We start from the raw sequence: 14,323 nt of genomic DNA, 5'->3' as shown, positions 1-14,323 counted from the left end.
GCAAATTTTCACTTTTGGGAAGAAGCTATTATCATTAGGGGCAACATGTATAGAATATATGCTGTGGCTGGGGATATTAAAATTGACTAAACTTAACCATTAGGAGGAACGCATACTTCCATCTTATACGTATACTTTACATCGTTACTTATCCAAAATAACATTTGGGACTGATTTTCTTCACTTAAAAATATATTTTGAATTATTTAGTTGAAACTGAATATCTTTAGAGTTTAGTCTGTTATAAAGTTTCTAGAATACTTTTTCATTGTTTGGCTTCGACACTTAGATAAAGCTTGAAACAGTAAAGAAAAGAACTTTTGCTATCTGGAATTTATGTACTTTACTTCTTAAAACATAGTTCACAATATCGAATTACAATGGGTTATTTGGCGAATTTAAAACTTTAAAAGATAACAGTTTTTATTGGGTATGAAGTACACGTTTAAAACAAAGAAAGGGTAAAATCAAACCCCTTTTCTTAAGAGGTTTCTTTGTTTAAGTCTTTAATTTATGAATACCTACAGTAAAATATATCTTCTAACACTTAACAATATTCGTATCCAAATTTATACAGTAATAGTTTACTAGACGTTAAATATATACATTTAATTGTATTTACACTTTGCTGGCAAACCAAGGTATTTATTATTGAAGGATGAATTAAAGAGATAATATGATTGTTGTCTTGATGACATTAAATATTTTACAGACTACGATAGACTGTAATATAGCCAGGATTATTTATTAAAATCCAAATGATAAAGATCAATATCAGCTGGGCCCAGTTTCGAATGGTAAAAAATCTACTGATTTTTCAGGATCGAACCGGCAACCCTCTGAATGTAAGGCAAGCATGATAACTACTTAGCTACATATCTATGAATATATTTTCTTATACCATCCCGTAATGTAAAAGTTAATCAGAAATGCTACTCGCCCTAAAAAGTTTAAATCACAGTTTTCCAAACAGTTGTAAATCCATCTTTAAAAACTTGATAAAAGCTCAGAGTTATCCATGCTACAGAATAATCAGACATCTATTGAACCCTTGGCTCTTGCCATTGTTATGTAAAAAAGCTCTCCTTCCGACTCCAAGTCGGATAACCTCACTCAATAAAATCCCTTTATTTGGTTCTGTTTACATTACTTGAGTAGAATTTTGTTTTCAGCAAATATTTTTCTTTTCTCCCTCTATACAGAAGAAAGTACTGTTTTCGTTTTTTTTTTAGATTTTTCAGTGCAAATATCCGTTTTGGGCATCCCAAAAATATTATAACAGAAAAAATGTGGACTACAAGTCCTATGGTTGGATTTTTACAACATTTGGAACGTGGGTAAACCTATGGTATCTCCAGGAATTTTAAAAAGTTTTTTTTATGTAGATATTTTTAATTTACCCATAAGCCCCGCACAAACAGTTCAAACCGTTATGATAAATATTTAATCATTTATGACCCCTTTAGCTAAAAAAAGTACAACCACCAATACTGTAAAAATGATCGTCCACTGTTGTGATTTTACCCATTAAAAATACCGTTAATCCCAATGCTTACCCATTATCCTGAACTAGCACTAGCTGTCAGATCGGTCCTTGGCAATAATACCAACTAACCATTTTTAATCCATGCTAATGCTAAACTCAAATTTAAATAAGAATATTGTGTCTATTGACAGGTAAAATAGTTACCAAAACGCAACAACACTATATGACACTAAATGTTTTTTCCGTATCAATAATTATTTAAAACATCTATCAACAAAAAATGAATGAGTTTCCCCCACTTAAAAACACACTGTAATAAGTCAATAATAGGAATTAATAGTGCTTAAATATATTTTTACGATATGAAAACTTTAATATGTATATTATTAACACTAGGAAAGTAAAGCAAAATAGTTAATAGCTTTTTTTAATTCTATTTAATATTTAGTTAACAAATCATTTGGTATTCGTTGATCATTCCATTGTCCAATATTTTGACAAATGACTCATGGTTATGAGTCACTAAACCTATCCCACGGAGGACCAAAGATTTATTCACGATAATCAGGATGATTATAACACCTGTCACCATTAAACAGCTGATAATGTATTTTATGGCTACATCAAACAAAGCACTTCGTACTATCCCAAATGTTTTTCTACCAACCACATTATTCATTGGCATTATTCATGAAAGTCTATATGTAATAATTATTTATTCAATTCATGGAAAGACGTTTATTTTCAAGAGATGTTACTGTTTTAATATTAGCAAATGGTTTAAATTGTTACTGTAATCATTCATGTGATACGTAGGTTTAGGAAAAATAAGTGAAGATCAGTATAGCTTAGTTTTAGAGCTTACTTACGAAAGCCCCCCGAAAGGTCGAAAGGATCGAAAGGTTCCCGATTCAATCCTGAGAAAAGTCAGTAGTTTATTTTAGTAAGTAAAAAAGCTACACAAGTCTTCTTTCTCCTTTTTTCACTCACCCTTCTTTCATTTTCACCTTAAAATACATAGACAATTATGTCACTGTGCTAAAGGAAACGTTTGATTAAATTAGGAAAACATTCAGTAATTCCAATTCATAATTTCCTTAAAAGGTACAATATTACAAGATTAAAAATATGTTTTCACATATCTGGTAACTAGATTAAAATTTATAAACAATAAAACCGATTGAAAACTGACAATATAAAAAACGATTAAAAAAAACTGTTGAATAAGACAACATGTTTTAAAGCAGGACTTTTCATACAGTTCATGAACAAACTACGAAAGATGAACTTTATCTAATCCCCAACAAAGGAGAGTGGAAATTATATAGTAACTACATAATGCAGAAGTGTTGGTTCCAAGTTAAACTAAGCACTTTTGTGTCCAACAAACTTGTAATGTTCTAGTTTGCAGATTCGTTAAGATTACGCAAGTTGCTCATCCCCATCTGTAAAAGTAAAGTTTAACAACGCAGATAAAAGCAGAAAGTTATTATACAATGTGATATCTACCGTTGTTACAATACTTACTAACTAGCTAAATAATGTATCATCGCATTCTTTTAGTTTACCTTCCTATATATACATATACATATACATTATGTGGAGAAAGTATTGTTTTCGTCAAAGTTTTCTATGAGTTTTGGGTGAAAATATAATTTTTCGGTCCATCTGAACCCAAAGTATGGTTTCCGAAAAAATGGTTCTTAAAAAAAAGTTCTGTGTGTATGAACTACAGACTACACCTGTGGTCCGACTTTGGTTAAATGTGGGTACTAGTATCTCCAGGAATTTATTTAATTTTTTTTTATTAATTAAATTTGATATGTTTATTTTTCTATTAAATATCCTTAGATTAACGGAATATCTTTTCACGAAGGATTCGATAGATTTTAATTTCACTCTAGAATGCTATGGTCCTTTTAAATTTAATCAAAACTATACAGTTCCTAGCACTGTAAAAATTGCTATTCAAAAGTTGCAATTTATTGTGATTTTCCCCATAAAATATCATAGTTACTCCCACCGCTTATCCTTAAAGATTTTTGTTGACAAACTAATTGGAAAAGTATGTGTTAGTTTGCTGATACAGTTTATTTTAATTTCACATTAAATGTAAATTTATCTTCGTTATGCTATGATTGGAGTCTTAAGCCGGCTGTGGTCTTAAGCGCTGTAGTGTTCTGTTAGGATAAGATAATGAAACACTAACATTCTCATCCCTAACAAATAGAGAACCTCTTTAATCATTGAGCTCAAACTAAATATAATTATATGTAAATAAATGAATGAATTATTTGTATTTATAAAGCGATTCTCAGTACAACTGCTTTTCAGAACAACTTTCGTTAATATCAATAATTTAAATAACAAACGAAATAAATAGAACAATAACAAAACAGAAACAAGAAAATAAAAAAATAACAATAACTAACCATCAGCGTATATTTTTTTATCTTAATTCTAAAAGATGACATGGCATATTGTTTAGGCCAGAGGGGATGTCGTATTTATTGTTTTAGAACATATAGAACTTTTTCCTGTTTGTTCAACATTGATACAACCACATTTTGTTCTATAGTTTACAGTAGTTTTTGTTCTGTTTCAGTCGTTCCAGTCCAAGTTATCGTTCAGTTCAAAGGAGATCGTTGCTCTCAGTTGTTCCTGGTGCAAGACAGCTTATCACAACAAGGAGTCTTGCTTTAACCTGCAGAAGATAGGGGAAGAATGCAGCTTAGGTCAGTATAGTGGCTAATATGTAGTTATAACAATCAGATAGTTTAAATATGTCACCGATTGTTGAGAAAAGTCATTGATTTTTTGATAGATGGAAACTGAATCCTATTTTTGTCAGCTGGTCAGGTTTTTGTACAAATGGTCCTGGTCTTTGACTTAAGGGTGCGCTCTACCTCAGCTCGGGCTTCAGTTGCTATGTTGCACCATTGGACACATCATGGACAGTGCCGCGAGAAGCGCTTGCAGAGGTTTCCAAGATTACTGTTTTAGAATTAACCAATAATGATAGCTACGCACTCTAAACGGCTTATAGTAGTGCAAATACCAATCTATAGTTCTGTGTTTTTCAAATAACGTTTTTTCAATAATTTAGGGATAGTTGAAAATACATGTTCACTTGTCCTACAAATCAAGTTTATAAGGTGTGTATTAAAAATAAATGAAATAATGAAACGCAGAACTATGGAAAATTTCATCCTCTTTAATATGAGACCTTAACTTTGATTCTACCTTCAATGTAGCAGGTGAAAACAGTAATCTTGCAAACCCTTGCATTCCAGAGCGCACCCTTAAGGAATCTGAAGTTTACTTCCCATCTATATGGGCCAGTTGTAGTGAATTTTTGTTTAAATATGCCAACCTCCTCTAATATATTCGTGAAATTGTTTTTATATAACGTAATAATGACTGTTTTACTGCCTGCTTTGTTACAACTCTAATCTACTAATGACGACTAACAGCAATCTTATATGTTGGTATCCCTGTTTTATTTACTTAATTGCTGATCATATGCATTGTTGCATATTTATCTACGAGGTTTAAGTGTTATGTATCGAGTGTCTACGTTATTTACTGTTTCTTTACATATAAGGTTTCCTTAAATGTTTGACAACTCTATAAATAGTTGATTTATTAGGTAATCATACATAGAAACTTGATTTCAAACCTTTTTTGCATAAAACCGATAATTTACCTTCATCGTATTCTTTTACAATATATACTCTCTGATCTGGCGAAAACACCATGTTGTGATTTATAATAAAACTCCAATAACACTATCAGCTGATTGGCTATGAAGTTAAGAAAACAGGGATACCAACATAACCTTGTTTTGTCGATAAATAGTGTTTCACTGCACTAGTTATTTGGGTTTCGTCTGAATAGAAACAAACACCCTGTCTGTCAAATATCAATAAGCCTGCCAAAGTATCCCTGATTAAATTTGATTTCACTGTTAGTTTAAACTTAACACATTTTCTTCTTACTTAATCATTACTTCCTTTTTAATGTCACTGTCCTTTATTAGACTGGAGGGAGGTAGTCAGGATGTTTTTGGGGTCAAAGGCCCCAGGTAAAGGTTATGTATTGATTGGTTGGGTTATGTCATAATATCATTTGAATTTTTCATATTAGTCAAAATTTTTACTGAAACCTGTGGAAAGAATTTAGTTGTCTCAATTGCCTAAAAATGTCAGAGTAAAAAATTGACCATATAATGGTTTTGTATTTGAAATTAAACAACACATGTGATATGGGTATTTATTACAACAGCGGTATGAGGTACTTTGTTAAAAGAAGAGTCCATAATTGTCTGTGAGCAACTTGTTGAAGGATGTTGGTTTGTTTAACATTTCCTGTGTTTATTTTCCCCGTTAACACAACCGTGTATATTCAAACGTCTAAGGAAATCTCTCTCTGTTTAAAGATTGATGCTAAGATGTTTACCGTGCGAGAAAAATATGTTGCCAAAACATTTTATGAACTAAATTATCCTCTGTAAACTTTGTTAAATATATATTTTCTTTGTTAAATAAATAAATATATATATTAAATTTTATATTGTAAATTGTTAGCAGCTTTCATTTTTTTAGTTAACTTCTAACCATTTAATTATATACTAAATTTTATAAATGCCTAAAATTACTTTTATGAAGTTCTAGTTATAGTTTGGTTTAAGAGAAATGTTTGAGTGTCAAAAATACTATTTCAGTCCGTGTTACGAATTATATTGTCACACTGCTCCAATCTGCAGGTAAACCATTTTACAAACGTAACTTTTTCAAATAGTTTTTTTTTTATAAATTAGCTCGCAAAGTTGTTTTATTATTGTTTCTCTTTTTAGAAATATGGTTACTGTTATCTAGATCCAACACGCAATACTCAGCAAATTTTTGCCGTGAACAATTTGGTTATAAACTAATGACTTCTTTTAAGTGTCTATTTGACAAAGTTTTGATGACGAGATAGATTTGAGTAAAATGGTCAGACAAAGGGAACCATTCAATTGTATTTTTAATCAGAACCTTTTTTTCAAAATGGGTTAAACAAATGTAGGCCTATCCTATGGTTGATTAACAGATTCTTTCTTGTTCCATGGATAAAATAACTAAACAAGTATTGAAAACATCCATTTTCACTGAAGTTTTGCAAATGTATGTTTACATGTAGTGTACAATAGAAACATAACGCAAATTTGAATTATTTAAGTGGTAGATTAAAAGTATGACACAAAGGGAAGATATTACATGCATGAAAACTTTTCTCTATATGCGTTGTTTAACTTTACGTTTACAGACGAGGATGAGCAACTTGCCTAATCTTAACAACAAATCTGCAAACTATAACATACCAAGTTTGTTGGGCGAAAATTGCTTAGTTTAACTTTGAACCATCACTTCTGCATTAGATGTAGTTACTAGATAATTTACACTCTCCTTTGTTTGAGATTAGATTAAGTTTAACTCGTTAAGTTAAGTTTCTTTGGTGTATGTAAATATCTAACGTGAAAGAAACGTGTTTACTATAAGGCAAATCATGTTAAAACATGTTTGAATTGCTATAGTAAGCCTATTGTATTTTTACATGGGCACCGAAAGAAAAGAGTTCCTTTTAACAGAAATGTACACTTTCCTCTGTGAGAAAAATAAAATAAAAATATATTTTGAGGGTGGAGTCAGCCTTGTTATACAAGGCTGTGGCGTAACGTCGCAACGGCCGGCCTATTGCCATGGTAACATAAACATAAACATTGCACAGAGGCTTTATTATGAATTAATGCAACAGCTGTTTCAATAGGCCGGGACCACGCTGTTGTATTGGCCACATTGGAGTGCATAATTATACTTACTTATTTTAGAATGTACATAACATATTACTGACTCGTATAGTTGTAGTGAAATAAATTTTCGTCTTTAATGAATGTTTATTTTTTTTTAATAGCCAACTACCTTTTATGAAGAAATGAATTTTGCCTTCTATGACGTTTAAGTATTGAAGATAGCTACTTTAGCCTCTTTGATTGGCTGCAGTAAATTATCTGTTATTTTGTGGTGATTCTCGCCAAAAGTGTTTAAGTTAAAAAATCTGTATAGAAGTGAGTAATAAAAGTAGAAGGCAAAGCAACGGTTTTGGCTCTTATAAAAGAACATTTTAACAATATTCTTACATAACGTAGAAAATGCACCTTTGTTCAATACATAAGTTCCAGGGAAATATTGAATTTCAATTTTTAAATTCTTTCTAGAAAAAAATAGTTGGAGTTATTTTACCCTTTTAACTGTCTTTCAACAATAAAATAGTTTCAGTCAAAACACTATTGGAATTGGAATTGGCCACTAAACAAAACTGATTGAGGCAAATGAATGTTATTTGAACTATGTTTCAGGTCATCATGTCAACATTATTGTTCCGCCATCTTGGATTGTGAAACTTCCGAGAAGAGGGAGTTTCAAATCCAGCCTTCGAAAGTCGCCTAAAAAGAAACCATCGAGTAAAAAGCGAAGTAAAGAAAAGGTAAGAAACTCAAAGATAGTACCTTAAAAACATTATAATTTTTTTTTTTAAGATTTCGCTTTAAAAAATTATATTGATGGTTTTAAGGCTATATTGTTGTTTATGACGTAAATTTAATGTAATGAATTTATTTTATATAAAAAACCAAACTGGCCGCCCCCCGAAGTTTGATTCCTTAGCCAACCCATGAACCCATTAATTTCCTATTAATAGCTTTAAATAATTCCACAGCTCCAGAATAAAATCTAGTTTTGATAACTTGTTAAATTATCATTCTACGTAGATGGTCTAACTAAACTGTACAAATGAATTAAAATTTAAGATCAGTTAGGATCTGGTAATACTAAAAATACTTTAGCTATCAATTGCTTCAATGTTTCAGACGGGTTTAAAATACTTAGGAAACCATCTAAGCTCTCTAACAGTGGTTATAGATTTTGTACATAATTTATTTATTGATTAAGTTATTTTATTATTGACAAAATAGAAGTACATACTTGGAGGCCAAATTTAAAGATTACGCTTAACATGTAAAAACTGTTTTCTGTGCATTTAAACCTCCTTGAGTTTTTAGCCTAGTAATTTTTAAAGTTGTAATAAGTTACAATTAATGTACAAAAATGCTCTTTTGAAACATACAACTTAAATTTAAAAAATTCAAACAGTTAAAAGGAAACATGTTAAAACCAGAGGTATACGTTAAAAATACTAACTGAATTTCTGAATGTTTCTTTGTTGTCAATTGCGACTTAAGACATTAAAATAGCACTGACAGGAGAGCTGGATAAGTAGGTTATCTATAAGAGGCACTCTGCAGTATTTAATTAGTAAACGTAACAGAAATGTTCATGTTGATCCTGCGCTTCAGTGAAGTCAAGTCTTACTGAGCTAACCTGCTTCGTTACAAAATTTGTAGGTATTCATGATCACATTACTAGGAGAAACTTGAAAGTTGGAGGACAATTTATCTATTTATTCGTTATTTTTTAGAAGGCTGGAAGCTTGTTTAACTGTGAATTTGCCCAACCACATAATTAACCCTCAAAGAGCTGAACATTTAAAATGCAACGCAAAGCAAGGGGTGAGCTGGTACCGTAGATTAAAAAACTGAACTGTATTGATAAATTTTAAATCGTGGCATGGGACACAAATCCGCAATCTGCGTTGTTTTGTTTTCTAAATTTCAGCATTGCTGGCCTAGAGTTAATTGTTTTCACTGTTTCCGTATTTGCATCGATGTTTGTTTGTTGCCGAGGGCAGATTTTATATACCGGTACTTGATTAATTTCATAATACTTTTGACAATGGGCGATATAGCCTGAAAGACTTCCTTGAAATTCTGTTACTATTCAGGGTGTTTTTTATAAGTGTGCCACTATTGGGATCTCAGTAACTAATGATTTTACAGCAAACTGTAAATGGGGAACTTTCCCTTGTAATTAAAGAGGCTCAAAAATAATTAAATACAATTTTTGTAAATGGCCGCCATTTTCCAATATGGCGGTCAACTTTGAAATTTCTTACAAAACCATAAAGACCATAAAAATCGTTAAAAATATTAATTCTATTATTTCAAAAATGGCGGCCTTTTCCAAAATGGTGGCAAACTTGAAAAGTGGAAAACTGTGTATTTTATGGTCTTTATGGAATGTGGATGCAATTTTAAGACTTATTTGACTTATTTACTCTTCACATTTTCGCTATAAACCTACTTGTTTAGGAGCTACATGATGTAAAATGTACACCGGAAGTCATTGTTCCATAGGCTGTAACTCCTAAGCGAGTGGGTGTATCGAAAAAATGCCAGATATAAAAAAGTTTTTAAATTGCATGTTCTATCTGAAAACATGATAAAATATAGGGTGTTCCTTAAGAAATTTCAAAGTTGACCGCCATATTGGAAAATGGCGGCCATTTACAAAAATTTTATTTAATTATTTTTGAACCTCTTTAAAAACAAGGGAATGTGTGTGTGTGTTTGAACATTTAAAGTTTGCTGTAAAATCATTAGTTACTGAGATCCCAATGGTGGCACACTTACAAAAAAAAAAAAAAACACCCTGTATAGGACCTATGACGGATACTATAAAATAATGAATATTATACCTTCAATTAGGAATTGAAAAAGAAAAATACGAAGGAGCTTAACCAGAGCAGAAGGTAACACTGAATAACAATGAGAACCTTTCAGTTTAATGTTTAATGAAACAATAGACCTTTACTCAAAGGCCAAGGCCATTTAATTATCCTGTAGGGGACGGACGATTCTGCCTATTGACTGCCTCCCAAAGAGTTAATTAATTCAAGTAGAAACAGCTGAACTGCAATCAGACTAGCCCAGTTAACTACACCTACTTGATTTTACAAGACGTAGTCAGTATGGGGTAAGTTGGTACAAGAGTGATTTGTCAGTGGTTTTGGGGTTGGTAAATGTAACACCCTCACCACTGCAACATAACACCACTGTCAATCAGGGAAAGAATCTAAGTTTTTCTTTGTTAAAAGTATTGTATGACCTGCATTATCGTTAAAAGAAAATTATAAAAACAGTTTTGTAGCCTCCGAATTACTGTCTTCATAAAATGGTTTAAACACCTGCATACAGTAATCCTTGGTTAACGTGGTGACAAATAGTTTCAGAACTCAAGAGAAATAATCTTCAGGTTTACAAGGAGTCTAAAATGATTTAATCGTTTAATTTGTAATAAAAAGTTCAAAATAAAGAAAGCATGTATATACACTACATTTGCCCATATTACAACAAAAAATAATAATTTCTATTTTGCTCATTTCTGTTGGTTGTGTCAATGGTTTCATTCTTTTTAATAAACTATCTTAGAAAAGAAGATCTTAGAAAGTGTTCAACCTAAACAGTTAAAACAATTAATTATGACCTACAAAAATTGATCATATGGATGAAAGGTCTGGTTTTAAATATCAATAAAAAACTAAATGAACATCTACAAAACCCTGAACTAAATACTATGTTCTTTGTATTCATAACTTGGTGAGATTTACAAGTGCAATTCAATTATTATTATGTTTCACTTTAGACAAAAAATATTATATCTGGATCAAATCCATCTGCTTTAATGAAAAAGGTATGCACAGGCCATTGTCCTTTAATCTTAGTTTAATCTAGACTACGGTTGAAAAAAATTGTATTACAATAACTGTGAAAATATATCAGCTTTAATAGTATTTAGCTGAAACGGTTTGCGTTATGATCCTTTGGTGCAAAAGAGATATTTAATCAGTCAGAGACAATGTTTATCCTCTGCTTGTTCACTTATAATTGGTTCAAGAGATAGCATTTGAGTTTCTGTTGTTCTAACTCGGTTAAGCGTTCAACTGTGTATTATATCGGATGACATTTCATGATTGTCTTCTGTTTCTTGTAAAACTGTGTGTTATCTCAGATGACATTACATGATTGTCTACTGTTTCTTGTTAAACATTGTGTCATCTCAGATGACATTACATGATTGTCTGTGTTACTGTTGCAACTGTGTGTTATCTCAGATGACATTTCATGATTGTCTGTGTTACTGTTGCAACTGTGTGTTATCTCAGATAACATTTCATGATTGTCTTCTGTTTCTTGTAAAACTGTGTGTTATCTCAGATTACATTTCATGATTGTCTTCTGTTTCTTGTAAAACTGTGTGTTATCTCAGATGACATTTCATATGATTGTCTACGGTTTCTTGTCTGAGTAAAATGTTTTAAATTTGTTTTAGTATTTTGTGAATAAGCTACAATGTTTAAAGGAGTTTTAAGATATGCAATTTTGTGTTGCAGATAGAGAAAGATCCCAAGACTTTTGTGATAAAGCCCATCCCAACAGCCAATGTTCGGCCGGTTATTGTGTTTATTAACCCTAAATCCGGAGGCAATCAAGGTGTCAAACTACTGCAGAAGTTCCAATGGCTCCTCAACCCCAGACAGGTGTTTGACCTCACCCAGGGAGGTCCTAAGATGGGGTGAGTTTATCATTTGTTTGCTATTTTAATATGTGATCATAAAATAAGGAATTTATTGGGAAGTAAAAGCTATTTTGAGGGATTGTCCCTGAAAAAGACTTTACGTTTTTTTTATAATCCAAATAAATGAAATACCAAAGAGAAGTAAAGTGCATAGAAAACACTCAATGATAGACTTACGTAAGGCTTAGTGACTAACCACCCCCTTGCACTGATATACTAAAAAACTGACAGTGTAACCTGTAGGATAGGAATTTCCTACCAACAACTAATAACTTTCCATGATCAGCTGAGAACTTTTTCTGCTACAGTACGTTCTTCCCAAGGCTACTGAAATAGAGGTTGCCTCAGTCAGCGTATGACGTCACCGACCCAAACGGTGCTGCATTTTATTCACACAGCTGCCACCTGTCAAATTCCATGTTATTGTTGTTTATTTTTCATTTATTTATTTTCACATTACTTACAAAAAAAAAACAACAACAACAAATAATGTTACAGGTGGCAGCTGTGTGAATTAAAAGCAGCACCGTTCGGGTCAGCAGGTGAAGTCATACTGAGGCAACCTCTTTTTCAGTAGCCTTGGGTCAAGGCCACACTACAAAAACAGGCCGAAATGCTTGTCAAGCATGACGTCACGATAGAAGAAGGCAATGACGTAATGTTTGCCGTTTGTGATCAGCTGCTTGTTTTAATCTTTTCATCTTGTCTTCACATTACGTCATTGCCGTCTTCTATCGTGACGTCATGCTTGACGAGCATTACGGCCTGTTTTTTAGTGTGGCCTTGCTTGGGTTCTTCCATGTTAACGTAATATTTTAATTTATTTAGATAAAATGGCAGTCCCTTTTGTTAGGGGATAGGGAAGTAGCTACTGTATTACCCTTGGTGGCACGATAGAATCTAGACCTGGGACCCATTTACTTTTTCCTTTTGATTTCCCTAGAGGCCAAAAACACTATTTGTCTAAATTGTTATATACCTATGTTTACATAAATAAAGCAACTATAAGCTTCTCCTCTGTAGTGAAATGAAATTAATTGTTTTAGTTTGTAAGATTTCTTGCGTTTCTTCTAACACTTCTGCTGTTAATTATGATAAGTTTTGATTTTTATCAAAAATTGTTTATATTGTTATCAAGTTATATCGAGGTATTCCTAAAAATTGTATTGTTTTTGTTGAATTATTCGAAACCTTGACAATTCTGTTCCTCTATTTCAGACTGGAGTTGTTCCGCAAAGTGCCTAACCTAAGAGTGCTCGCCTGTGGTGGAGATGGTACGGCGGGGTGGGTGCTCAGCATCCTGGACCAGCTATCGTTCACTCCACCCCCGGCTGTGGGGGTGTTACCTCTCGGAACTGGCAACGACCTAGCCAGAGCCCTGGGGTGGGGAGGGGTAAGTGACAAGTCATTCGAGGACCTAATTCTGCCAGGGCCAGATTTAGCATTTACGCTCCCCTAAGCCCAATATTTTTTCTGCATGGTTAAAGTTAATTTCCTAAAAACCTTATTAAAAATTATATCAGACACCATTTCAAGATGCAATTTCATCATTGCAAGTTTTTTAGGAATTTACTTGGTTCTGGAAATAACAAAATGCTGTCTAAATTTTTAACAAACTTAATAAAAAACTACCTTCCCATACATTTTACTCTGCCAGGTCAAGAACTGAAATTGTATTAGATTTACCTTAGTTGTTGTTGTCCTCAAATAGCGTGCTATCTTGCACATATATTACGGTAATATCATAATTCCCTACATGGGAAATTCCACCAAAAAACACGCTTCTTGACAAATTATTCCATCCACTAGCACTGATTAGAAGTAAATTATCTCGTTAAAGATCAAATGTGAAATGTAAACGTAACTCATTTAATTCTCGACTGAAATCACAAGATTCAATCTCTTTGATATCAGACCAAATGAGGATATGTAACAGTTCAAAGACATGGACGAACAGACTGGGCTAATTAATATGAACCAGAGCTCTGGAATGTTTATTTACTTTACGTTCCTCTGTGGTTTCTAGCTCTCGTACGAAATTGTTCGCAAAACCTTACAAAAACTTGGTTAAAATCTAAATGAGGTAATTATTTTAATTAAACTGCCTCTCGGCTCTGTTGAATGTTAATTTTCAAAGCTCCAGCTTTAAAAATTACTCATCTGTCATTGAAAATGAATTTATCTCCACTTAGGTAAATGTTTGTGAAAAATGTTAACGCTTTTGTTGGAATAATGCTTTGTTTAAAACATCATTGTTGCTGATAAAAACTCTACAATTTCAGTATTTGTTCATATTTATTTTGACTAAATATGGATAAAAATATGT

General features: G+C 32.2%; 1 protein-coding gene across 11 annotated transcripts in view; it reads left to right on the top strand.

Moving 5' to 3' along the window:
- Positions 1–14,323, top strand: part of LOC128985492 (eye-specific diacylglycerol kinase-like) — a 319,947-nt gene that overhangs the window by 273,285 nt on the left and 32,339 nt on the right. For all 11 annotated transcript variants that reach the window (XR_008490033.1, XM_054405036.1, XM_054405029.1 and 8 more), the window contains exons 6-9: positions 4,092–4,221; positions 7,884–8,011; positions 11,813–11,994; positions 13,216–13,390. Coding sequence is in view for 10 of the 11 variants with exons in the window: in XM_054405036.1 (XP_054261011.1) it covers positions 4,092–4,221; positions 7,884–8,011; positions 11,813–11,994; positions 13,216–13,390 (615 nt within the window). In the remaining variant the exon portion in view is untranslated. The remainder of the gene's footprint in view (positions 1–4,091; positions 4,222–7,883; positions 8,012–11,812; positions 11,995–13,215; positions 13,391–14,323) is intronic.

The sequence above is a fragment of the Macrosteles quadrilineatus genome, unplaced genomic scaffold (assembly GCF_028750875.1).
Source record: "Macrosteles quadrilineatus isolate MER2022 unplaced genomic scaffold, UCM_ALF_1.0 Scaffold_2__2_contigs__length_208266976, whole genome shotgun sequence".
In the NCBI taxonomy this organism is placed as follows: Eukaryota; Metazoa; Arthropoda; class Insecta; order Hemiptera; family Cicadellidae; genus Macrosteles; species Macrosteles quadrilineatus.
Note: the sequence above shows the minus strand (reverse complement) of the source record. Positions and strands in the feature narration are given on the sequence as shown.